Source organism: Diabrotica virgifera, chromosome 5, assembly GCF_917563875.1.
Source record: "Diabrotica virgifera virgifera chromosome 5, PGI_DIABVI_V3a".
NCBI lineage: Eukaryota > Metazoa > Arthropoda > Insecta > Coleoptera > Chrysomelidae > Diabrotica > Diabrotica virgifera.
The window spans coordinates 110,490,353-110,516,726 of NC_065447.1; the positions used below are offsets into that span (position 1 = coordinate 110,490,353).

General features: G+C 31.7%; 3 protein-coding genes across 5 annotated transcripts in view; all 3 read left to right on the forward strand.

Moving 5' to 3' along the window:
• The window catches only part of LOC126885096 (uncharacterized), a 345,985-nt gene that overhangs the window by 58,031 nt on the left and 261,580 nt on the right, over positions 1–26,374 (forward strand). Inside the window, exon 1 of one of the 3 annotated variants that reach the window (XM_050651523.1) lies at positions 22,186–22,204. The exons of the other annotated variants lie outside the window; for them this stretch is intronic. The gene's annotated coding sequence lies outside the window, so the exon portion shown is untranslated. Of the gene's footprint in view, positions 1–22,185; positions 22,205–26,374 lie in introns of those variants that run through there. 3 annotated transcript variants of the gene reach the window in all.
• Positions 7,810–14,388, forward strand: LOC126885436 (uncharacterized). The gene is made up of 5 exons (XM_050652006.1): positions 7,810–7,890; positions 9,151–9,348; positions 9,871–10,080; positions 10,241–10,312; positions 13,489–14,388. The coding sequence occupies exons 1-5, from the start codon at positions 7,810–7,812 to the stop codon at positions 14,386–14,388; spliced, it is 1,461 nt and encodes a 486-aa protein (XP_050507963.1).
• LOC126885095 (uncharacterized) lies at positions 14,445–16,701 on the forward strand. The gene is made up of 6 exons (XM_050651519.1): positions 14,445–15,139; positions 15,207–15,379; positions 15,438–15,524; positions 15,671–15,742; positions 15,802–15,855; positions 16,470–16,701. The coding sequence occupies exons 1-6, from the start codon at positions 14,445–14,447 to the stop codon at positions 16,661–16,663; spliced, it is 1,275 nt and encodes a 424-aa protein (XP_050507476.1). The 3' UTR covers positions 16,664–16,701.

A 26,374-nucleotide genomic window follows, 5' to 3' on the forward strand; every position in this document is an offset into this window, starting at 1 on the left:
GTACATAGATACCTCACCTTTAGGTAAAACCGAATTCAGTGTTAAACTCCGCCCACTTACACCTCTTTGCCCCTCAACTCTAAGTACTAACTGGCTGGACGGTGGCGACATTTATTGAAATTTTTGCCAAGATTGAAAAATAAATTTGAGTCGCTTGGCTGGCGTAATAGACAACGATATAAGGGTAGTATTCAGCATTTTAACAAATAATTTTAACGCGATTGTAATCTCTATTTTGGAATTCCGATTTTACTTAAGATAAAACGCTAAAAATTGATTAATAAAAATAGTGAAGAGGTTTCTTAAAAATTATTTAATTATTAATACACTACAAAAAAACAACAAAATAGAAAATACATAATAAAATTAGCAGTGATAATTCACATGTAAATTATTTTTTGCAATTTGTAAAAGAATGATATTTTCAGAACTAATGCGAAATAAACTATTTGAAGTTGATATACAGAATTTCTTTCCAGATCTAACCCATTCACCCCAGGTAAAATATTGCAAAACCTCCGAATTTTAAAGAATCCATTGGATTGGCATGAAATTTGGTATACATATATACTGATAAAATGACAGGGAATTTCCACCATATAAATAGTTGAGGGCCATCTGCCTAGGAACAATAGGTAAAAGCTGATAAACGGACAGGATTAGAAAGTTTAAAACATTACTAATTAGATCATATTTCAAAACAAAGTAAATAAGTATATTTGAATGTTAATTCTTTTCAAACTAAGATAGTAAAATTAAAATTTTAGGAAAAAAAGATATTTATTATTTCTTGTTCTCAAGAAGTACTTTCATTATTGACAATATCGAAACATTTTATTATTAAAAGTCAAGAACAATTAAAAACCACGTTCATGTTTATATGAAACTACTTTAAAAATGAAGGTATATTACTCTTGAGAAGAATTAATATTTTTTAACAAACTTGGTATACGACTCATAATATTTGACATCTGATTCTTTCATTTTGAGTTTTAGGACGTGCAAGTTTTTATCAATAATACATTTTTTCCCTAAACTGAATAAAAAAGTTTCCATATGATTCCAACGTTTTAAGACATACTGATATTGTTTTCCTGATATTATAAAATACTTGTTAATATCTACTGTATATATAAACTAAAGCTAATAGTGTAGTTTAACATTCAGTTGAGTCCACGATTATTTACCCGTGCGTCATTAATACCTGACGAGATAAAACACATACTTTTGATCTAGCATCATTCTCTTCCACGCATGAAACTAAAGACAAACCAGCAACCGCCTGTTATTAAGTAAAAACACATGTTTTTTTATGAACGCACTAGACTAACTCTATTGCGCACAATAGAGAAAAAATTTCTAGAGGATTTTGGTTCAGAAAAGATGTTAAAAGATGTGACACATTATATTATTTTTGAAGTTCCTCCCACAAACATAAAACTGACAAAATGGTCCACTGAAAGCCGTGTAGACAATATTATTTCTCTCTTTTTGATTTTCAAAAATTTTAATTTTTTTAAAATATTCTAAACTTGCTTTTAAGTTTTCAGTTGACTTGCTTAAAGTTGACATTGGCTTTCTGTTTGGATTACTATCACTACAATATTTGCTGTTAAGACCATCAAAAATATTATTTATAATTTTCAAAAATTCGGCAGTAAGAGAAGCCGTTTTATTAGGGTTTATATAAACGTTTGTCATTCTCACCATGCATCGTGCTCTCACACTGGTTCTATCGATGTTGTATGTGTATTCAATATCTTGCCACGATATTTGTTTAGAATCGGCAAAAAACGTCAACTTTTTGTTAAGAAAATTATTTCTTAGACTTTTTAATAAGTGGGGTGTATCGAACACAGTGAAAATCCTCTGATTTCCTATTTATATTGCAGGCTGATCCTTACGTGCGCCTAACAACTTAAATAAAGCTCTATTATTAGATGCTTGATCACACAACACTTTTGGTATATACCCAATATTTTGTAATTTTGAAACAACTTCAACTACAATGTTTTTTAAGTTGTCGCTATGTATTGGACCACCTGTAGCAAGCCGCGTAGCCTTATGTAGCAAGCTGCGCATCATGAAAACCAGACCTGTGTTGGCAAGTTTGTTTGTTCTGTTCTTCCTAAAGCACCTAAATCTTGAGACCCTTCTACAATGTCATCTAATTTATTGTACTCCAATTGTTTTTTCAAAGAAATTTCATCAAACATTAACACACAAATTTTTTTCCACTCATCCATTGTCTCTACTTTTTTTTTCAACTTGTCAATTAAGGAAATATTTAAACCAGTTATTAATTTTATGACACGCAACCAAGTTTGAATTTTTTTTAGTGAAGGTAAGATAAAGTTAAGAGATCTAATTAAAAATTTTTAACAACTAGGAGACTTATAATAAATGGCCAGAGCTAAATCCTTTTCATTGTGACTCCATTGTGAACGAGTTTTGTGTGAAAACTGCATATTAACAAAAGTGTGCACGTATATGCTTTTATTTTCTAACAGTACCTCTATCATGAATTTGGTAGCCGATTTTCTGTTTTTCGTTGTTCTTCTACAACGCTGACTGTTCTTCTGACGGCACTTCTTTAAAGCATTTACTTGATACTCCAATTTTTTTACCTTCTCCGTCAATTCAGTTTCAAGTTTTGTGGGCAAATTAATATCAAAACTGGAAATATCACTGAGACTACTACTTGATCTCTTAGACGATGGAGTTGACCTAACCATACAATCGCCACTTGTAGATTTTTTACGTTTCGTACCGCAATAAACGTATGTAGAGCATAATACTGGTGGGGTATCACCTAAAATAGGTAATCATTGAAATGTATGTGTAATAATTTTAATTAAAGCAAAACAAGCATCTCCGTTATTTTTGGAGCGATACTAACAACGCATTCATATTTAAAAAAAAATCTCTTTTGATTTAATTGTATAAAAAAATATATAATTCACTCAATATCAACTGATTTTATATAAAATATATTTTAATAGTATTATTCTCATTGACAAAGCGCATTAGGCAAACATAAAAATATTTCCAAAGTTGAGTACTCACCTAAATCAGTTGCTAACTGTGCAAATTTTAGAGGAACAGCATTTTTCCTTAATAACTTTGTTTGGCCACTTTGGTAAATATGTTCCACTGCATAATGATGCTGGCAAATTACCCTCTGTTTCAGGTCACTGATATCCATGAATATAATATCAATATTTCCGCAGTTTTTTTGCCAAATTTTTGTGCGCTCTACTAGTCCGTTCTTTAACGGTAAAATATTGCAAAACCTCTAAATTTTAAAGAACCGCTTGGATTGACATGAAATTTGGCATACACATAGCTAACAAGTCAAAGAAAAAAAGTGATATTGTGCCGATATGTGCTTTTGCCCTGGGGGTGGTTTTCACCCCCTCTTATGGGTGAAAAATATTCGTCCAAAGAAAGTCAGGAAATGGATAAACTGGCTAATTTTAAGTAACTTTTGTTCTATAGAGTTTTTTCACTAAGTCAATACTTTTCGAGTTATTTGGCAGTGACTATGTTCATTTTTTCAACAAAATAACCACGCTTTTAGACGGTTTTTCGCAAATAACTCAAATAATAAGTATTTTGTCGAAAAAACATTCTTAGCAAAAATATAGCCTGTAAAAAATTTAAAAAAGTGGTGTATATATCACGTCTCTACACCTAGTAGAAGCAGAGTTATAGCTAATGAAAAACAGGTTCATATTCGTCAAATTCCAAATGGAATATTTTAACGTGAAATAACCGAAAATGAAGCACATTTCGGGGAAAACTCATTACAACTTATTTAAAGTGTTTAAAAATCTTCATTTTTGTTTTATAAAAAAAAAATTCTAGCATCAAAATTAAACAAGTTACGCTCAAAATAAAGTTAGTCCCTTTTGGTTTTGGTAAAAAAATCGAGAAAATCACCCCCTAATTAGCATCTTAAATGAACTTAATCGTTACGACTTCACAAGTTTCTTGACTTGTGTATATATTGTTTATATGATCTGTAAGTTTCATCGGTTCAAAGTCCTTATTATTGAAAGGGCTGTAGTTAAAAGGGGTTGAACGAGTCACTGATCACGAATGTATGCAAATTTAGAAACACCAAATCTTAATCAAGACTATTTTTTTTTTCGAGATTTTTGGTATCTCTAACAATTTTGTAAGTTATTTTGAAAAAAAGCATATTTTTCAAAATTTAAATTTTTAAAAATTTTACTTTACAGATGATATAAACACAACATAAGTAAAATAATTTTTGGAGCGGTGACGATTAATTTCATTTAAGTTGCTAATTAGGGGGTGGTCCTCCCGATTTTTTTTTTTTGCAAAAACACAAGGGACCAACTTTATTTTGAGCGTAACTTGCTTAAATTTAATGTTAGAAACTTTTTGTAAAAACAAAAATAAAGCTTTTTTTAAACACTTTAAAAAAGTTATAATGGGTTTTCCCCAAAAAGTGCTTAATTTTTTGGATATTTCTCGTCGAAATATTCTATTTGAAATTTGGTGAATATGAATCTATTTTTCATTGGCTATAACTCTGGTTCTACGAGATCCAGAGACCTAACGCGTACAACATTTTTTTTTTACTTTTTTATAGGCCGTATTTTTGCTAAGAACGTTTTTTCGACAAAATACTTATAGGTCTGGATCCCGCGTATGAAAAAAAGTTGATTAATAGCAAGCTGAAAATTTGTTAATAGCTTAAGGGTGTCGAGTGGGATAAACTTTGATATATGGGAACAATGGTTGATAAACAACAGCTTAAAAATTTGGAACGGTCAGACCACGAAAACGGCATATTTATTTTGTCCGACAGAACAGACTTAAACTCTCCGAACAGAGATTAAACTCTCATGCAAAAATCAGACTGCTATTTATCACCTGTCATAATTCTCTAATAGAACTAATAGAATAATAAAGCTCTATAGAACAAAAGTTACTTAAAATTAGTCAGTTTACCCATTTCCGGACTTATTTTGGACATATATTTTTTCACCCAAAAGAGGGGGTGAAAGTCACCCCCAGGGAAAAAGCACACATCGGCACAATATCACTTTTTCTCTTTGACATGTAAGCTATACGTATGCCAAATTTCATGTCAATCCAAGCGGTTCTTTAAAATTTAGACCAAAAACCGTGAAAGAATGGACTAATACGTCTTTCAGGAGAAATTTAAAGAAAGATATATTATTATTTGTTCCATCGTTTCTTTCAAAACATCCCGCGTAAACACACGTATGCGTTACAGAGGCCATTTTATCTAAAATGTGAGTCCTTGTTTTTAATTTTGCTATAACTTGTCACAACACTTGTCACAGATAATACACCTATAGGGTAAGTTCGGCCCTGACACTACTCCTACCTCCTCGCAAGTCAGAGAGGGAATGAGAAATCTCGATACGGTTTTCGAGTAGCGCCATCTAGTTGTTGATACGTCTTTCGGTTACCAAGAGGTGAGCTATCTAGAGGAATATTTATAATCAATGATTGAACCTAACTTACCTTAGTACAAATATGTACGGAAAAAAAGTTACAGCCCTTTGAAGTTACAAAATGAAAATTGATTTTTTCCAATATATCGAAAACTATTAGAGATTTTTTATTAAAAATGGACATGTGGTATTGTTATGGCAGTATTATTTTAAGAAAAAATTATAATGAAATTTGGACACCCCATAAAAATTGTATGGGGGTTTTTTTCCTTTAAACCCCCCCAAACTTTTGTATACGTTTCAATTTAATTATTATTGTAGCGCCATTACTTAAACACAAGTTTTTAAAAACTTTTTTGTCTCTTAGTACTTTTTCCAAAAATCAGTTTTTATCGAGATATTTGAATATTTGTCAAATCCACCACATATTTGTATATGGTAAAGTACGATTATGGAGACTTATGGTAACTTGGTAATAATATGAAAATTTATTTATGATTTACATTTTTAGGTATATTTTGAACCATATTAAAAAAGAAGCCACATCTCGATAAAAGATGCTTCATCAAAAAAATACAAAGAGGCAAAAAAGTTTTAAAAACACTGTGTTTAACTAATGGTACCGCAGTAATAGTTTAATTGGAACGTATACAAACATTTGGGGGGTTTAAAGGAACAAAACCCTCATAAAATTTTTATGTAAACATATTAAAAAAGAAGCCGCAACTCGGTAAAAAAGTGCCTTATCGAAAAAATACTAAGAGGCAAAAAAGTTTTAATAATATTTAATGTAACTAATGGCACCAGAATAATAATTTATTTGAAACGGACACAAAAGTTTGGGGGGCTTTAAGGGAACAAAACCCCCATAAAATTTTTATGGGTGCACAAATTTCACAATAATTTTTCTTTAAGATGTTCTTGCCATAAGAATGCCACATGTCCATTTTCAACAAAAAATCTCTAATAGTTTTCGACATATTAGAAAAAATCGATTTTCATTTTGTAACTTCAAAGGGCTGTAACTTTTTTAGTGTGCATATTTGTACTAAGGTAAGTTAGGTTCATTCGATCTATTTTTGGTCCCAGAATATGTGGTTTAATTTATGACCTGTATTTTTGTTACACCCTGTATATTTACTGATAATTTGTTAGCAAATATATTTATTTAGATTTTCTACTATTCATCAAGGGAAAAGCAAGTGCGCTGCGGCAGGCTACACTTCATAAAAAATGACAACACATAACTACTAAAGGTATTTTAAAATTTTGGTATTTTATGAAGTATTAAAATTAGTTAAATATTTAAAGAAACATACGATTAAACTGTTTAAATATATTTATTTCGTTGAAATCATAATAATAGAAGTATAACTTCTTACGTGCGTACAAATTACACACACTCTTTTTTCATTAGGATGTATTAAGTAAGGGTTAAGTACTAAGTGTTTTATGGCTGGCGATAAAATTTTGTACGCACCACGTCATTAAAGGCTCTATATCGAACTCGTCTGTTACTCGCCTCGTTCGCTTCGCTCCCTCTGCTCGTAATATCAGACTCGTTCGATAAAGAGTCACTTTACTGACTTCAAGTCAGTCAGTGACTTGGTACATAAATACCTATTGTGCCTCTCTCTCACTCTCCCCGTCACCTCTGGTTTTTACTGCTATAAGGGAGCAATCAGTATCATGTCTTTCTATGACGAAAATCGTGGTTAGTTTGTGTTTTAACATTTTGTATTATCGAGAATAGTTTTTATATGAGCCGTTATATTATGCAAAATGTAACAAATAAATGGGTCAACCCATAATAGATCACTATTTTGCATAAAAAGTGACAGGGTATTAATAATATAAGGTATCAAACTTAAACAGTTCCTTATTTCTGTTATGATTTTTTGTACTATATGGGACTAACTTCAAAGTATTTTTTTCAATTACATGTAATTAAGGGAATTTATTTATATTAATTTTTTTTTCTCATTGTTATTTGTAGTGCAATTATCAAATAACAAATCTGCCAAATTTCACTTACTTGAATAATAAGCATGTTATTTGAAAAAATAGCTGTAATTTTGAAAATCAGAATGTTTAAACGCGATTTCCCAAAAATCTACTTTTTTTAATTGTGCCTCTATATTACTAAGGGTGCGAAGTGTCACTACCGTGACATTTAGAATTGCATTTTGTGTTTGATTTCACACATTTGCAAGATTTGGCCGAACAGTTCTTCTTGCCTCCACATCTAATGAAACCTTGTTTGGATCCGGATGACATAATTGCGTCTGTACGGATATTGGGCTGTTCATCAGGTACATCGATGTTATTAATAAATATATTACATGAGGTTGACATGTCTCGACCTGCACATCTGAACCATGAGAAACGGATTTCGGCGTTTGCGCAAACTAGAAATACCCACAACCCGACGTGGGTAAAATAGATTACCCACTTCGGGTTATGGGTATTCTTTTTTTCATAGGCATCTTTCAGTGCGTCACAGTTTTTCGATTTCTTTCTAACACATTAAATCGTACACTTTTTTAAATGAGCGCCGTTTTTATATAGGTATATATATATATATATATATATATATATATATATATATATATATATATATATATATATATATATATATATATATATATATATATATATATACGCGAGCAACGCACCATGCGAGTCCCGATATATCCAGCAGACCACCCGAGACCCACCATAACCAAAGTGTATAATTAGATTTTTATTATAGAAAAATAAAGAATATAATATGAACTTTTATGGGCCCCAGAGAGGGGTAAGAAAAATCTTTTAGTTTAAAAAATCTATACGGAGCATACCGTGCGAGTCCCACTTACAAGTCAAAAGGACATGCGAGTCCCGCCAGTTATACATGGCACACTCAGCAAACAATATGAGACCCAGCGATGTTGCCACAACGCTGGGTCTCGTATTGTTTGCCGAATATTTTAGGTACTTCCCCGGTTTGTATATTTCACCTCGAATTTAACAGTTTTGTTTCAGCGGTTATTTTAATTCTTGTGAATAGTAAGGGCGGACGTAAAATAGTGATTTTAGGCGCAAGGATAAATATTAGGTACCTATGGAAAATACATCAAAAAAAATTTTGGAGCTCGCGTTGGACGAAAATAATAAAAGTAAGTACCTCAAGTGTTTTTTAATTTATGCAAAGTAGTTAATATTACTTACACACGTCTAATTATTTAAAGTTTTTACAAAATATTTATTATAAATGAATTAATAAATTAAAAAATGCCATTTTATTATAAACTTCGGAGCGCTTTTATAAATTATGTTTTTTTATTGGCAATTGTTGGTGGAATAAATAATTTTTTATTCTATTCTTATTTATTTCTTAAATTTTTAGAAAAAGATTATTCAAATGCAAATAAGATGGGGAAATCTTATTTTGGGCCGCCTAGCAAAACGAAACAAAATGCGAAGAAAAAAACTGAGCTTTTAGAGCCCAATGTAAAGATCTTATCGAACGTTAACCTTAAAGAAAAAATTGATAACTACTTGCAAACTATAACAACTCCCCTTTTTTTTTAATGTCAAGAAAATAAAATAGATGAATCAACATTATCTGAAAGTAAAAATAACGTAGAGGTAAGTCTTGATCTCATTTAGTGTAAATTAAAGTATACACCAAGAAAACTATTTTAATTTTTAGACTCCATTTAATAAGTATGATAAAGAAAAAAAACAGGACCATTTAAAACCCAAAGCAAATATTTTACTGGAACCAGATGTTAAACTTAATGATAACATTGATAACGACTCACAACCTTTAAACAAAACCTTGGATTTATATGAATTTCAAGAAAATGATTTAGAGGAAAAAGCATCAAAATCGCCTGAGTACGACAAGGTAAAAATTGTTTTAAACAAAATATTTAACAAAAACTTGTTTATTTTCATACTACTTGTGTGTGTGTGTGTGTGTGTGTGTGTGTGTGTGTGTGTGTGTGTGTGTGTGTGTGTGTGTGTGTGTGTGTGTGTGTGTGTGTGTGTGTGTGTGTGTGTGTGTGTGTGTGTGTGTGTGTGTTTTTGGCATCAGACAAAGTCTATTTGCCACAAACTATGACGTAAGAAAGATCAAATGTCTACTTTCGTCCTAATCACAAAATGAACTAATATGTCATAGACTCTTTTATCAAATGAAGCAAGGAGTGCTGAAATATTTACTGGAAGAGGAAATTTTATATTATTTAATTCCGTCATTAGTTCCAATGTTTCAAGTGTATATTTAGTGCAGTCGAAAAATATAATATGGTTTAAGTCGCCTATCGACATATTATTGCACCTTCATACTACTTATTTGCTCTATTTTATAAAACGTAATATCTTAAAAAAGTCTTATTTTGGTGTTAATTATTAAATATTGCTTTAGCTGGAAGAAAAAACTTACACTCCATTAAAAGCTGTAAATTTTGATTGCTATCCAATTTTGACCAAAATTGACACGAATCTAAATACTGACCATAGAGACTATGAAGACAATGAAGACTTTAGCGAGTCACGTGACACATCCTCATATGTACCCGAAACGGAAATAGAGTCTGAGGGAGGGGAAGAGGAAACTATTATTCCAATTTTTAAGGTAATTTTTTAATACGACATATTTAATCAGTTCAAAAAAGTATTGGATAAATCCTTATTTTAAGTAAAATACAAAAGTAGATACTTATTTTAAAAGATATTGCTCAATGTAATTCTTTATTTATTTATAGACATTACTGATTGTGTGTTATTAATTTTAGACCATAAACGTAACTTGCCCTGAATCAACTTTAACAAAGGACGAACCCTCGGAAAAGCCCCATATTTCTAACGTAAGTTAAAGAATTATTAGGTTAATAATTATTAGCAGTCATTGGGAATCCCTTGTCAGGGCCGCTCTGTCCATACGTGATATAATATATAAGTGATATATATTTATGAAAAGGCGCTCCGGGTTTTTGGCTAAATAACAAAAAGCGCAAGAACTATCTTAACCTTTAACTACACGCGCATCAAGTTATAACATAACTACACGCGTGGCGTACTTTATACGCCACAAGAAAATACACTTAAAAACAGCGGATTTGTTTATTTTTTTTTGAAGAAATACATTTAGTTGTTTGTTATAAACATTATTCGGCATCAGTGAATACTTGGAGTTCCTTCTCAGTAAGCCAATTGGGATTTATAACTGGAATCATGGAATAACTGGATTCCATGATAAATAAAATTACTAATAATTTTTTTTAAATGTGCTTTTTTTACAGGAGAAAAAGTATTGTTTATAAAGAAAAATATATTTTGTGCCATAATGACTAAAAAACAATTAAAATATGTACTTATATTACTACTTAGATTATTATAATCGTGGTGTATATTGACCACCACCGGAAACAACAAATTACTGTCCACCTATTATTGTCCACCAACAAACTGTAAATTATGATCTTCTCAGAACGCCGATTATAACGAAACTAAAACCAAATTGTAAATCACATTCCAGTGACAGGTTAGATAGATAAACAAGGTCAAAAATTAAATTTTTTAATATATGTGCAGTAGAATTCTTATATCTGGCGTACAAAATACGCCAGCGCGTGTAGTTAAAGGTTAAATACATAATTTACGTTTATGCACGAAAACATCTTTGTCCTCCTTCAATAGTCAAGGACAGCATGCTTAACCATTGTTCCCACTAGCCAGAAGGGCGGATTATGGATTATGAACCCAGAGCCCAGCAATAGGCCAGCGTCATTTACCTGTTATTTATGATTGTCGTTCTTAAACGTGCATAGTTAAAATTTTGTGAAAAGCGGTATATAGGCCAAGGTAGATCCTCTCAAAATAGTCAAAATTCTAAAAAAAATTTAACAGCATTATGCGTACTTTATTTTGTAATTATTCGTTTAAGTACTTGAGGGGAAGTGGATCGGTAAGAAACAAATTTTGAATGGGGGTCGGTGGGGGTGGTTTATAGGGGTGGAAAATTTGCCTTGCGATTTCCGGCTTAGGTTCGCATTTTTTCTAATAATATTGAACGTAAAAGTTGTAGGTATTAAAAAATCAAACAACTTTTGTTCTATGTATTTTTCAACATAACCTCAAAATTTACTAGAAAAACGCCAAAAACCACTTTTTTATGTTTTTCGGTGTAACTTTAACAAAAATTATTTAAATTTAAGCAAATTTGGTGGAAATATACCTTTTTGCATCTAATATTTTTTAAAAATTTTTTAATGGCGAATATCGAACGGTTTCCGAGAAATTTCACTTTTTCATAAAATGACACTATACATTCAATCGAAAAATTTGGTAGCTCAAATTGAGCTTTTTGACTTTTGTAGGTAGGCATTATCTTCGATGAAACGTGTACTTTCAAATGAAAAAAAAGGGCACCTTAAGAGAGAATTTTTTTGGAAATCGCAAAAATCCGAAAAAAACGGTTTTTAGGTTATAGAATTTCAGTGATCGTTATAATTTTGAAGTTATTTATTTAAATTTCGGTTCAAACTTTGTAAAACATATTTGTTAACATTATTTATAATAATTTTAAGTTATTATTTATAAACAGTTTTCAATTATTTAAACACGTTCAGTTAATAAAACTATTGTTTAAACAATATTTTTGCATAAAATTTTTTTTGCAAAATTGACATTTTTGCTTGGAATTTTTTTTTTGTATTTAAAAAAAACAAATCGAAAGTACTCTATGCAATTTTATGAAAAAGGCGATAGATTTTGAGTAAAAATTCGTTGAAAATTTTAATGAACCAGTTCCAAAAAGAAGTAGGCACAAATAAATTGATCAAATTGTTTTTGTAAACTGCACGTGTAACAAGTTTTCATTTTTAATTTTGTAATTAAAACATCTGTACAAAATTTTGAATAAAAAAAATTAAAATTACGTTCTTTTTTATTTCTACGGTCCTGAACACATAAAAACCTAGAGTTATACTAGTCTACCACTTTTTAAAATTTTCAAAGAATTTTTACTCAAAAGCTATCGCCTTTTTCATAAAATTGCATATATGTAATACTTTCGATTTGTTTTTTTAAATACAAAAAAAAAATTTTCCAAGCAAACATGTCAATTTTGCAAAAAAATTGTATGCAAAAATATTGTTAAAACAATAGTTTTATTAACTGATCGTGTTTAAATAATTGAAAACTGTTTATAAATAACTATGTTAACATGTTTTACAAAGTTTGAACCGAAATTTAAGTAAATAACTTCAAAATTATAACGATCACTTAAATTCTATAACCTAAAAACCGGTTTTTTTCGGTTTTTTTTGCGATTTTCAAAAAAATTCTTTCTTAAGGTGACCTTTTTTTTCATTCGAAAGTACACATTTCAACGAAGATAATGCCCACCCACAAAAGTTAAAAAGCTCAATTTGAGCTACCAAATTTTTCGATTGAAATTTCTCGGAAACCGTTCAATATCCGCCATTAAAAAAAATTAAAAAAAATATTAGATGCAAAAAGGTATATTTCCCGGAATTTGGTTAAATTTAAATAATTTTTGTTAAAGTTACACCGAAGAACATGAAAAAGTGGTGTTTGGCATTTTTCTCGTAAATTTTGAGGTTATGTTGAAAAATACATAGAACAAAAGTTGTTTGTTTTTTTAATATCTACAACTTTTACGTTCAATGTTATTAGAAAAATTGCGAACCTAAGCCGGAAATCGCAAGGCAAATTTTTCACCCCTATAAACCACCCCCACCAACCCCCATTCAATTTTTTTTTCCTCCCGATCCACTTCCCTTCAAGTACTTAAACGAATAATTACAAAATAAAGTATGCATAATGCTGTTAAATTTTTTTTTATCTCGAAACAGGATCTACCCTGGCCTAATAGGTGAAGGCGCACAGTAATTTAATGCACAAGGGCGCCAAGTGTGTTTGGCGCGGGCCTGTCCCTTGTAATTTTTTAATTAATTTAAATTGTTTAAATTTAGTTTTAAAATGTACTTTTTTACAGTCTTACTTTTAATTTTTTTAGATCGAAACTAATAATTCCATTGTTGCCCTTTCACATAGAAAAAACAGAGTTTGGGATAGAAAGAATTTCTGTCCAATTTGTTTCGTAGAAGTGAGTCATTTTGCAAGACATTTGGAAAGAAATCATGCTGACGAAAGTCGAGTAAAAAAGAGTTTATCTTTTCCAAAAGGATCTAATGAAAAGAAAACCTTATGGGATTCTTTACGCAAGGAAGGAAATTTTCATTTGTTTAGAGAAGAAAAAAAAGTGGTGGCTGTTGGAAGGCCCACGGAAGCCCAAGCATTAGACTTTGACGATTTTGTTGCTTGCGAAAACTGTTCTGGGGTGTACAAAAAAAAATTTTTCTATAAGCATGCTAAAAAATGCCAAGACAAACACACTGGTACAAAGTGTGGGCGACTAAATGCCTTAACTCAATCCCAAACATTTTTAGCGGCTTCTCGCTGCCAAAACAGTTTTTTATCACAGTCAAGATTAAAGAAAGAGGTATTTTGCATTATGAAAGCAGATAAAATAAGCGCCACCGCAAAAAATGATATTTTAATATGTTTATTCGGGGAAACCCATCTTAAAAAACATAAAAGAAAGCAAATTGTAACAGTAACGTCCAACAAAATGAGACAATTAGCAAGACTTTTGATTGCTCTTAGAGAGTTCACACCTGTTCAGAACCTAATTGATGCTATGAAACCAGAATTATTTGACGATTTAGTTACGGCCACAAAAGTAATTTCGGGATTTAGTAATGCCGATAAAAGCTTTAAATCTTCATCATTAGCACTTCATATGGGTACCACTTTAAAACAAGTATGCGATATAATTAATCGAATGATTTTAAAAAAATCCCCATTATTTACCTTTAAAAACCCTAATGAGGAAAAAAAAGCATTCGAGATTTAAAAACATTATTAGAGACCAGTTGGGCCAATGAAATTTCTTCATTAGCCCTTAAAACAATGAAAGAACAGCAATGGGAAAAACCCCAAATACTTCCGGTGACAAGTGACGTAATTAAGTTTAATAATTTTGTCAAAAATCAGGTTGAAGACAGTGCCAAAAAATTAAACAAACTTTTAGAAAAGGAGGGGAAACAAAATGACAAAAATGATTTACTTCCTTTATATAAAACCTTAGCAAAAGGAATAGCCCTTCTTTTAATACTAAATAGAAAACGCATCGGTGAGATTCAATACCTTGAAATTTCTACTTACAAAAGATCATTTGCGGAGCCCAGTGTTCAAAAAGAAATTGCTGAAAGTTTAACTGTTTCAGAAAAACTATTGTGTAGAAACTTTAGAAGAATTATTACAGGTGGAAAAGGTAGCAAACCTGTAGCTATTTTAATTTCTCCTTTTTTAAACGAGAAAATTGAGCTGATGATTAAAATAAGGGAAAAAATAAAATTAATTCCAGAAGATAATAAATACATATTTGCAAATCCAAATTCGTCGAAAGGTTGGTTTCATGGAACAAGTGTAATTAAACAATTTGCAAAAAACTGTGGGGCAAAGGATCCCAACTCTCTAACTTCTACCAAATTTCGAAAACAGACTGCAACAATTTTACAGATTATGGACATTAATAATACTGACATGGAACAATTAGCCATTTTTATGGGCCATACAAAAAAAACCAATGAAGAATGGTATAGGTAAGCCAATCTTGTTAAAGTGGTTTATTATTATATTAGCATAATTAATAGTTGTAATATTTTTTAGACTTCCTCAAGATCTATACCAGACTGCAAAAATAGCCAAACTAATGATCGCTTTGAATAAAGGTGATGTTAATATTTACAAAGGAAAGAGCTTAGACGATATCAATATAGAAGAAAATGACTACTTGGAAATTGAAGACATAGAAACAGAAGTAAATGAAATAAATGAAAAAGGTAGAATTAGTGTACTCGCATTGGTAATTGCCTAAAAGTTTAATAATCCATTTTTTAGAATTAACAGAGCCTACTCATTCTTGGAGTCCTAAAAGTAATTTTAGCGATGTAACCGACGAAAAGATTGAACAAGCTAATAAAAATGGTAGGTAAAAGATTATTATAAACGAAGTTTTAAAAAATCATTACAATAAATGTTATAAATGAAAAAAAAAAGATGAGTAGCTCCTAACTCTTAAAAGCAGTTTTCTACTTAAAAGTAACAAATAACTAATTATTATTAATTTGCAGAAAAAGTTTCGTCGAAGGGTAAAAGAAAGTTATTTACCGATGAAATGACGCATCCAATGCAAAATAATAAAGGTAAAGCAGTTTTAATAAGAGTATATCGAAAAAATGCATGTATTATTTGATTTTTTTAGTTACAAAAAGAAAGGAGGTGCCAACTACTGAAAAAACCGAAAGCACTTCAAATGGTAATTTCTTTAGATAACTATTACTCTGCTACTCGTAATACAATTGTTTTAATTTAATAATACATTTATTACCTAATAGGATTTAAAAAATATTTATTCGTAAAAAACTCTAATATAATAATTTTATTTGTAAAAGGACAATTACCTGTTTTTGTTAAAATTAAAAATGCTTTCCAAATTTTATAACTAATTTACGGCATATTTTTTGTTACAATTTTTAAGTATTATTTTTTTTCTACAACCGTGTTAAAAATGCAATTTTTAGCACTCCATGCGTGCGTTAAAAATGCTACTTTAAGGCACTAGTGCTTTAAAATATTTTTAAGGCACTGCAGTTCGTATTGACCGTATAGACAATTTTGATGTAATGTCAAAAAATATAAAAATGGAATGTCAGTCAAGTTCAAGTAAAAGTTTTTGTAGATATTGTTCTGTAATTACGTTTGTAGAAAAAATATTGTATGATATGCGTGTTAAAAAGTACATTTTTAAGGCACTCATGTGAATTGCAGAACTTGCTATAGCTCATTCTGCAAACTTTCACATGCGTGCCTTACACGTGTACTTTTAACACTTATATCATAAATAACTACTTATGTATTAACTTTTTTTAGCGATTGCAAGGCACCGATGGACCGAAAAGGACAAACAAACTATGCTTAAATACTTTACAAGATTCATAAAAGAAAAAAGGGTTCCGAAAAAAGCAGACGTACAGAAATTTAAAAAAAATAAAGCTGGAGAAAACTTTCAATCAATTGATTGGGTAAAAATTAAAACGTTTGTTTACAATTCTTACAGAGTGTAGTTTTTGTGAAGTTTTTTATTAAATAACGTGTTTCTAAACATTTGTGTTTTAATTCGATTTCGTTTGATATATATTTTTCGGTAAAAATTCATTTAATCTAGCAAATCAGATTCTTAACAAAAATATGATTAATAAAATAGTATCTTATATTATATAAAATTCTTGTGTCATAAAGTACGTTCCCAAACTCCTCTGAAACGGTTCGACCGATTTTTATCCCCCTAGATGATAAGGGTTGTCCACCCCTAAAACATTTTTTGGACTTGTATTTTATTATCTTTTAATAATGTGGATTAAAAAATACATACAACTTTAAATTTTTTCATCGCACAAACGTTTTTTTTTCCAACTTAGCGGTATTAAAGAATGGCGGGAGCCCTTCTTTAATCCAATACAAAATCCCACCGAATACAACCAATACGTAATCAATAATCTGGTGAAAAGTAGCCTGCTGACAAAATATAATCAGTCCCGCGATTCTGCTTCTCGGCTACACGATTTACGCCGTCTTTAAATATGGCGGACAGTCGTTCTTTTTGAATCGCGGCCCTGGCTAAAATAAAGTTCAAATGAAATTCCTTTAGTAAATTATAACAAAGCAATGTTGCCGGGTTTTGGGTCTCGCATATAATGTTTGATCAATCTGGGTCTCGGATGGACATACAGCTTACATACAGTCTACCTGTGCGCCGCCTATGGTGCGTTTCTATGAACTAAATTCCATATATTTTGCGATAGCAAACAGACTTCCGAGTCCAAAAAAAATTTTTTGTTGATCAGTTTTTTTGGATAAGTTGGACCTTCTGCAACCGATATACACGATAAAACCATGCGAGTCCCGCTGAAGGGTCTCGCATGGTCAAAACGGGTCTCGGACGGTGCGCAGCATATGGCAAAATGGGACTCACATGGCCGGTGTGTACGTCTATATATATATATATATATATATATATATATATATATATATATATATATATATAGAAAGAAATTTAGGATATTGGGTTATGCAGCAAATGAAAAGTGTACTCTTTCAAGTTTCTTTAATCCAAGCTTTCGGTTATGATTATAACCATCATCAGGGTGCTACAATGATATTTTTTCTATGTAAAAGAATATGAAAACATGTATAAATAAATAGTACTTACAAACTTATTGAGGATATTTCAAATGTGATGTCATTGAGAAGAAATGAGATGCAACTTGATCAATGGTCATGCCGATGCCTCGAATCCAACAAAATTTAATTTAATAAGCGGTTTGTATTATATCACCATTGCAGGAACGACCAATGAGCAAAGGTTAAGTTGTTATGAAGTATCACCCGGTGACGGGTTTGGCATGACATTTGAAATATCAACAAGACTTTTTAAAAAAGAAGAGTAAAAGAACATTAAGGGTCAATGGTAAATATAAAATAATATTAAAATTTATAAATAATAGTAAGACACTATCATAAAACGATTATAAAATTAAATTAGGCTAAGAATTTTAAAAAATTGACATACACAACATATAGAATTAAAATTTGTTAAAATTGCGGTTAAATTGAGTAACAACAATATTGATTAAAATTGAATTTAAAATTATTAGTACAAATTATAATGTTGATGACAGTTCAGAGTCTCTAGAATGGGAGTTAGGAGATGACTCACGATTATCTAAATAGAGTAAGTAGGAAAACATTTCATTGAGGTGGCCTATATCAGTACGATGGTTCATCGAATTTGGATTTTTGTTTATGTGGACCATTTCCAAAAATAGCCTCTTAGCCGCATGTGACTCACGGTCCAATACCCTCACGTTGTTATAATCAATTCGGTGGTCATTATTGAAAGAATGTTCGCCCAGTGCACTTCTATCCGGGTACAATCTACAGTCTGACCTATGTGACGTTATTCTGTCTTTTAGTCTTCTTGATGTTTGTCCGATGTATATTTTATTGCAATTTAAACAAGGAAGGCTGTAGACCGTATCAGTTTTAGAAAGCACTGGTGTCTTTTCCTTGACGTTCGAGAAAACCCTATTGACTGTGAGGGCAGTCCTAAACGCAAGTTTGATGTTTTCAAACGGCTTAAACAGTCGAGTCAACTTCGGTGCAATCTCACTGGTATATGGCAGCGTCATGTAAGCCACGTTAGTATTGGGAATGTCGATGGTTTGTGAGTTGTCTGCATCAACATTGTTATTGATAATTGTTGGTTGAATGTTACTTGTATTAAATAGTAATTTCCTTAACAAAGTCTCAAGTAACATTCAACCAACAATTATCAATAACAATGTTGATGCAGACAACTCACAAACCATCGACATTCCCAATACTAACGTGGCTTACATGACGCTGCCATATACCAGTGAGATTGCACCGAAGTTGACTCGACTGTTTAAGCCGTTTGAAAACATCAAACTTGCGTTTAGGACTGCCCTCACAGTCAATAGGGTTTTCTCGAACGTCAAGGAAAAGACACCAGTGCTTTCTAAAACTGATACGGTCTACAGCCTTCCTTGTTTAAATTGCAATAAAATATACATCGGACAAACATCAAGAAGACTAAAAGACAGAATAACGTCACATAGGTCAGACTGTAGATTGTACCCGGATAGAAGTGCACTGGGCGAACATTCTTTCAATAATGACCACCGAATTGATTATAACAACGTGAGGGTATTGGACCGTGAGTCACATGCGGCTAAGAGGCTATTTTTGGAAATGGTCCACATAAACAAAAATCCAAATTCGATGAACCATCGTACTGATATAGGCCACCTCAATGAAATGTTTTCCTACTTACTCTATTTAGATAATCGTGAGTCATCTCCTAACTCCCATTCTAGAGACTCTGAACTGTCATCAACATTATAATTTGTACTAATAATTTTAAATTCAATTTTAATCAATATTGTTGTTACTCAATTTAACCGCAATTTTAACAAATTTTAATTCTATATGTTGTGTATGTCAATTTTTTAAAATTCTTAGCCTAATTTAATTTTATAATCGTTTTATGATAGTGTCTTACTATTATTTATAAATTTTAATATTATTTTATATTTACCATTGACCCTTAATGTTCTTTTACTCTTCTTTTTTAAAAAGTCTTGTTGATATTTCAAATGTCATGCCAAACCCGTCACCGGGTGATACTTCATAACAACTTAACCTTTGCTCATTGGTCGTTCCTGCAATGGTGATATAATACAAACCGCTTATTAAATTAAATTTTGTTGGATTCGAGGCATCGGCATGACCATTGATCAAGTTGCATCTCATTTCTTCTCAATGACATCACATTTGAAATATCCTCAATAAGTTTGTAAGTACTATTTATTTATACATGTTTTCATATTCTTTTACATAGAAAAAATATCATTGTAGCACCCTGATGATGGTTATAATCATAACCGAAAGCTTGGATTAAAGAAACTTGAAAGAGTACACTTTTCATTTGCTGCATAACCCAATATCCTAAATTTCTTTCTATTTACTGTCAGCAAAGACTTCTTGTCTTCTATATATATATATATATATATATATATATATATATATATATAGTCTTTTAAGTCCCTTTTACTTTTCAGTGTCGGGACTAATGTCTATTCACGTGTGCACAAACTTTGACCATTGTTTTCTATCCTGCGCCAGTCTGTTTGCTTCTGCTACGGTTTTCCCTTTCTTTTGGATAATCTTCGCAATGGTTGTATCCCAGTTTTCTGATGGTCTTCCTGTGTTTCTTTTTTTCTGAATTCTTGCTTCCCATACTTTCCTTACTGGTATGTTTCTTCTCATTCTTTTCATGTGGCCCCACCAACTCAGCTGTTTTTCTTCGATGTATTCTAGGAGTGGTTTAGTTTTGAGCTCCGCTCGTATATCTATATTTCTTAGTCTGTCTCTTTTTGATACTCCTTTTACTCGTCTTAGGTATTTCATTTCCAGTGCCTGGATCTTACTCTTCATACTTCTTGTTAATACCCAAGACTCGCACCCGTATGTAAGTATTTTTATGCAAAACAATAAAACATCTCAACACGTATTTTTAATTTCTCTAATACAACATTTCCACCTCTGTGGTGGCTCAGTGGTAAGAGAGCCTACCTTTGGATCCAAGGGTCGTAAGTTCGAATCTCAGGTGGGTTTTAAATTTTTCATTTAATAAAAATAATACATGTAAATAGTTTCTATCCTTGTGGGATCGCTACTCACCGGAGGGACCGACGTTCGGATACAATTAGCGTCTCTTTGTAAAGACAATGAAGTCAACTTTACTAAGTAACAAGACATTTACTCAATAGACACACTACACATTACATTCTCGGATTGCGAAATGGCGAAATGCCAATGGCCATTCGTTGTCGACATTAAGCTTAATAAAAAAAATATAACATTGTCTTGTTATTATATTATGGTGTCTAGCAATTATCAATTATTTTATTTAGATAGTGTTAACATTTAACGGTTGTTCATTATTAAGATTTCACTTTGCATGGAGAATTTTACAAATGCGGATATCGAGTAAACTTTAAAGACACCAAAAAAAGTACTAAAAAAATTGCTAACATATTGAATGTAAGCAACTCCACTGTTAGGCCTGGATCCCGCGTACCAAAAAAAGTTTATTAATAGCAAGTTGAAAATTGTTCAATAGCTTAACAGTGTCTAGTCGGACAAATTTTGATGTATACTGGACCGGATGGTCCAGCGGACGGGCGAAATAAAATGACAAGAAAACACGGATGAGGACCAAACTGGAAAATTTCGAAAAATCCAAAAATGAAATAAATTTTCTTAAAGTAGTGTCTAGTCGGATAAACTTTGATATATGGGAACACTGGAACAGGGGCAGTTTTAATTGTGGAACAGGTTAAAAATTTGGAACGGTCACACCACGAAAACGGTACGTTTATTTTGCCCGACAGAACAGACTTAAACTCTCCGAACAGAGATTTAACTCTCATGCAAAAATCAGACTGCTAATTATCACCTGTCATAATTCCTGTCATTTGACATATTCTACATGTTCCACTCATTGAAACGCCCATTTGGTATTAAATAGCAGTCTGATTTTTGCATGAGAGTTTAATCTCTGTTCGAAGAGTTTCAGTTTGTTCTGTCGGACAAAATACATGTGCCGTTTTCGTGGTCTGACCGTTCCAAATTTTTAACCTGTTCCACAATTAAAACTTCCCCTGTTCCAGTGTTCCCATATATCAAAGTTTGTCCGACTAGACACCCTTAGGCTATTAACAAACTTTCAGCTTGCTATTAATTAACTTTTTTTTTCATACGCGGGATCCAGACCTATATGTATTTATTCATTGTGTATTTCTGTAATAGTAGCATTTAATAATTCAATATAATAGCAATATTCAAGATTTGTTAGAGAGTCTCGTTCGAACGTTCGGACAGTAAAGTCGTTATCTTAGATAACCATTAGTTTATAATTGCTTTTTAATTTCACAAGTTTTTGTTAGTGAAGTGCAAAACAACACATCTATTAATCATTGGGTGATGGTAGATTTAGTTATCACTGGATGATAACAAATTTAGTGAGTACCTATTTAATTTACCTACTTCATAATATTTAACATGTCACAGAACGTCAATAACCCTACTAAATCGTATTCAGCGGCGTTAGCACAGAACTCAAATCTACTACCAAACAGAGATCAAGCCGTAGTATTTACATCAATAGATGGTTTTAAAATAAAAGAGTATCTCCTACAGATTGGACCAATAGTGAACCCACATAATATAATATATTGTTCACGCATCTCTAACAATCTAGTATGCATATACTTGAGGGATAAAAACATTGTCGACGATTTTCTAAAAAATAATGGAAGTATCACAATTAATAACACTCGTATAGTTGCTCGAAGGTTAATTACCCCATCAGATAGGTTGCTAATATCTAATGCAAGCCCCACAATTTCTAATGAAGAAATCACAGGATGTTTACAAAATCTAGGCTTAACATTATTATCGCCAATGATACAACTGAGAATTGGAGCTACTGACCCAGCTTACAGCCATATACTTAGTTTTAGAAGACAAATTTACATCTCGCCTCCAGAAAATGCATCTTTACCGGAATACATTGATATAGAACAAGATGGAATAGTAAATAGGTTATATTTAACACTAGACAGCCACAACTGTTTCAAATGCAAGCAGGCAGGACACAATGCTTTACAATGCACTGCCTCATTTCCACCACCTATGAGTATAATACCTACAGCAAGCAATGATCAATCAGACAACATAACTCAGGCCCAGAATTCAGCACTTTCTATTTCTGACACCACTACCGCTTCTTCTTCCAATAATACACAACCCATCAAAGACCACAGTTCACTAATAAAACAAAACGTACCCCTGAATATGTCTAAGCTATCTACGACACAAAATCGAGAACTATCAAACTCACCCCTCTCTCAAACTTTAAATACCCCTATGAATCTTGAGACAAACAAAAATATTCTGGTGGACAATACAAAGTCCGATCATCCCTCAACACAAAATAACTCACAAAAACGTACCGCTTCTGCTGTTTCTTCTCCTACTTCTGAGGATGTCCAATTCGCAACTCCAACTATAACACAAAATAAGAAAAAGAGCAAAACAGAAAAAAAACCTGAACAAAACATAAAGTTTTCAGGCAATACTAAAACATATATAGATAATCACTCGCCTCCTTTTTGCCTCAGCAGTCAGCAAGTTGAAAGTCTACTAGAAAATTGCTACGGCTGCTCTGATGTAGTAACGGTGGCGAAGGATTATAACTCTGACATCGTAGCTATTATCACTATGTTGGATGAAATTCACCCACATTTAAAAGACAGAACAACAAAATATCGCTGCACTAAATTGAGAAAAAAATTAGCTGTACAAATTAATTTACCACTTAATTTAACGAATTTGGATTCTGAAAGTGATTCATCCACTTTTTAATTTTTGTGTTCATTAATAAAATATAATCATTTATGTATAACAAGATTTTACAGTGGAATTTAAATAGCTTTAAAACTCGTTTACCTATGTTACAGTTGTTAATCAATCAATACACACCACAAATTATTTGTCTTCAAGAAACTAATTTTAAAGATTCCACCTGCATGAATCTAAAATCTTTTAATTCATATTTTAAAAATAGGGATAATGCTGGTCACGCTTCAGGTGGCGTTGCCATTTATGTAAAAGAACAAATAATATCCAAAGAAATTCCTCTAAGCACACATCTGGAAGCTGTAGCTGTACAAATTGGTACAACACAAAAAGTTAACATATGTAATATATATATATACCTCCAAATTATAACCTAGAAGAACAACATCTTGTAAACCTAATAAATCAGGTACCTAATCCAAAAATTATACTGGGAGATCTAAATGGACATAACACTAACTGGGGTTCCTTTAAAACTACATCTACCGGAAAAAATATTGAAAATATAGTGAACACGTTAAATCTTGCAATACTAAACGATGGTAGTAGCACCCACTTAAACTTATCGACAGGGACATTTTCTTCTATAGATATCTCACTTTGTACGCCCACTCTCAAATAAATCACAATTGGTACGTAGAAAAAGACTTATATGGGAGTGATCACTACCCGATTTTAATAGAAAAACACTTGATTAAATCTACGCCAGTTAAGCCTGATCCGAGATGGAGGTTAGACAAAGCTGACTGGGGCCTTTTTCAAGAAATTATCCGTAGTGAATCTTCAATGATTTGTTTAGATAATACAATAGACGAAATAATTCTACAATTCAATAAAATCATAACCGAAGCAGCTATAAAAGCAATAGGAAAAACAAAGTTCATTGAAAGAGATAAAGTTACTCCCTGGTGGAATGAAGAATGTAAAGAAGCTATTAAACTAAGTAAAAAAGCTCTTCATAAGTACAAAAGACACAAAAATCTAGAAAATTTAATCGAACTTAAAAGGAGCAGGGCTAGAGCCAAACTGGTTACCACAAGGTCTAAAAGACAATCCTGGATAAAATATGTAGAAACGATAAATAATTACACACCTGTATCAAAAGTTTGGAGGAAAATAAAGAAGATAACAGGTTCGAGTTCATATCAAGGAATAGATTCATTAGAATTAGACAATAAATCATCTACAACAGACCATGCAGAAATCGTAGAAAAAATAGCCGAAACATTCCAGTTAACATCCTCAAATTCTATTTATGATAAAGGTTTCCTAACATATAAAGAACAAAAAGAAAGTATTCCTATCAACATAGTAAACAATAATGAACCTATAAATGTACTTATCACAATCAGAGAAATAAGAGAGATGTTAGATTCTTTAAAGGACACATCTCCAGGTTCGGATGACATTCCAGCTTCTTTTCTGAAACCTGAAGAAGCTTTAGAAATTTTATTAAAAATATACAATCGTATATGGACTAAACATGAATTTCCCAGATTATGGAAATCCTCTATAACTATTCCCATCTTAAAACCTAATAAACCACGAAACAAAGCAGATTCTTATCGTCCTGTCTCTCTAACTTGTGTCATGTGTAAGCTTTTAGAAAAAATTATAAATAAACGTTTATTGTGGTGTCTGGAAGAAAAAAACCATCTGATTAATGAACAATCTAGATTTCGTCCTTTAAAATCGGCCACCGACAACTTGGTAGATCTAGAAACGCATATTAATAACGCCTTCTGTAACAACCAGAAATGTATTGTAATTTATTTTGATTTGATATGGCCTGGAATCACAAAATAATATCAGCACTGAAATCATGGGGTTATCAAGGAAATATACTCGCTTTTGTTAAAAATTTTCTCCTAAATAGAAATTTCAAACTAAAAGTAAACGGTCTTCTATCTAATGTGAAATATCAAGAAAATGGCAGACCTCAGGGATCAGTGATCAGTCCGACGCTTTTTCTTATAGCTATTAATGATATAATCAAATCAATGAATAAACCCATTCAAGCCAGGTTATATGCTGATGATCTCATAATATTCTTAAAGGGAAACAATATACAGAGTATGGCCAAATTACTACAAGATCAACTCGATAAATTTATATCTTGGTCAAAAAAGAGTGGTTTTCAATTTGCTTCATCCAAAACTCGCTGTATCCTATTTTCAAAGAGACCAAAGCAGATAAAGGAGATACCTACTTTAAAATTTGGAGGTCAGAGACTCGAATATGTAGAAACAATTAAATATCTAGGTCTAATATTTGATCAAGCTTTAACCTGGAAAGAACATTAAATATATTTCAGCAGCATGTCAAAAAAGACTAAACCTCTTGAAATGTCTTTCTGGTACAAACTGGGGAGCGGACGGTAGGACTCTACTCACATTATATAAAAATCTGATCCGTTCCAAGATTGATTATGGATGCCAAGCTTACTTATCTGCTTCAAAAACAACTCTAAAATTTTTAGATATCGTACAAAACAACGCTCTTAGAATAATATGTGGTGCATTTAGAACAACTCCTATTATAAATCTTCAGGCCGAACTCGGTGAACTACCTTTAGATTTAAGAAGACAGGAATTAATACTCTCATATGCAGTGAAGCGGTACTCTTCACAATATCACCAAACTATTTGCTCTTCAAGTACTCAGCATACAAAAACTCACATTCCCTTTCAAGAAAAATGCAAAAGAATCATAAATGAACTACACCTTAAAGTTCCCAAAATCTATTCTAGCAAAATACCAACTCCCCCTCC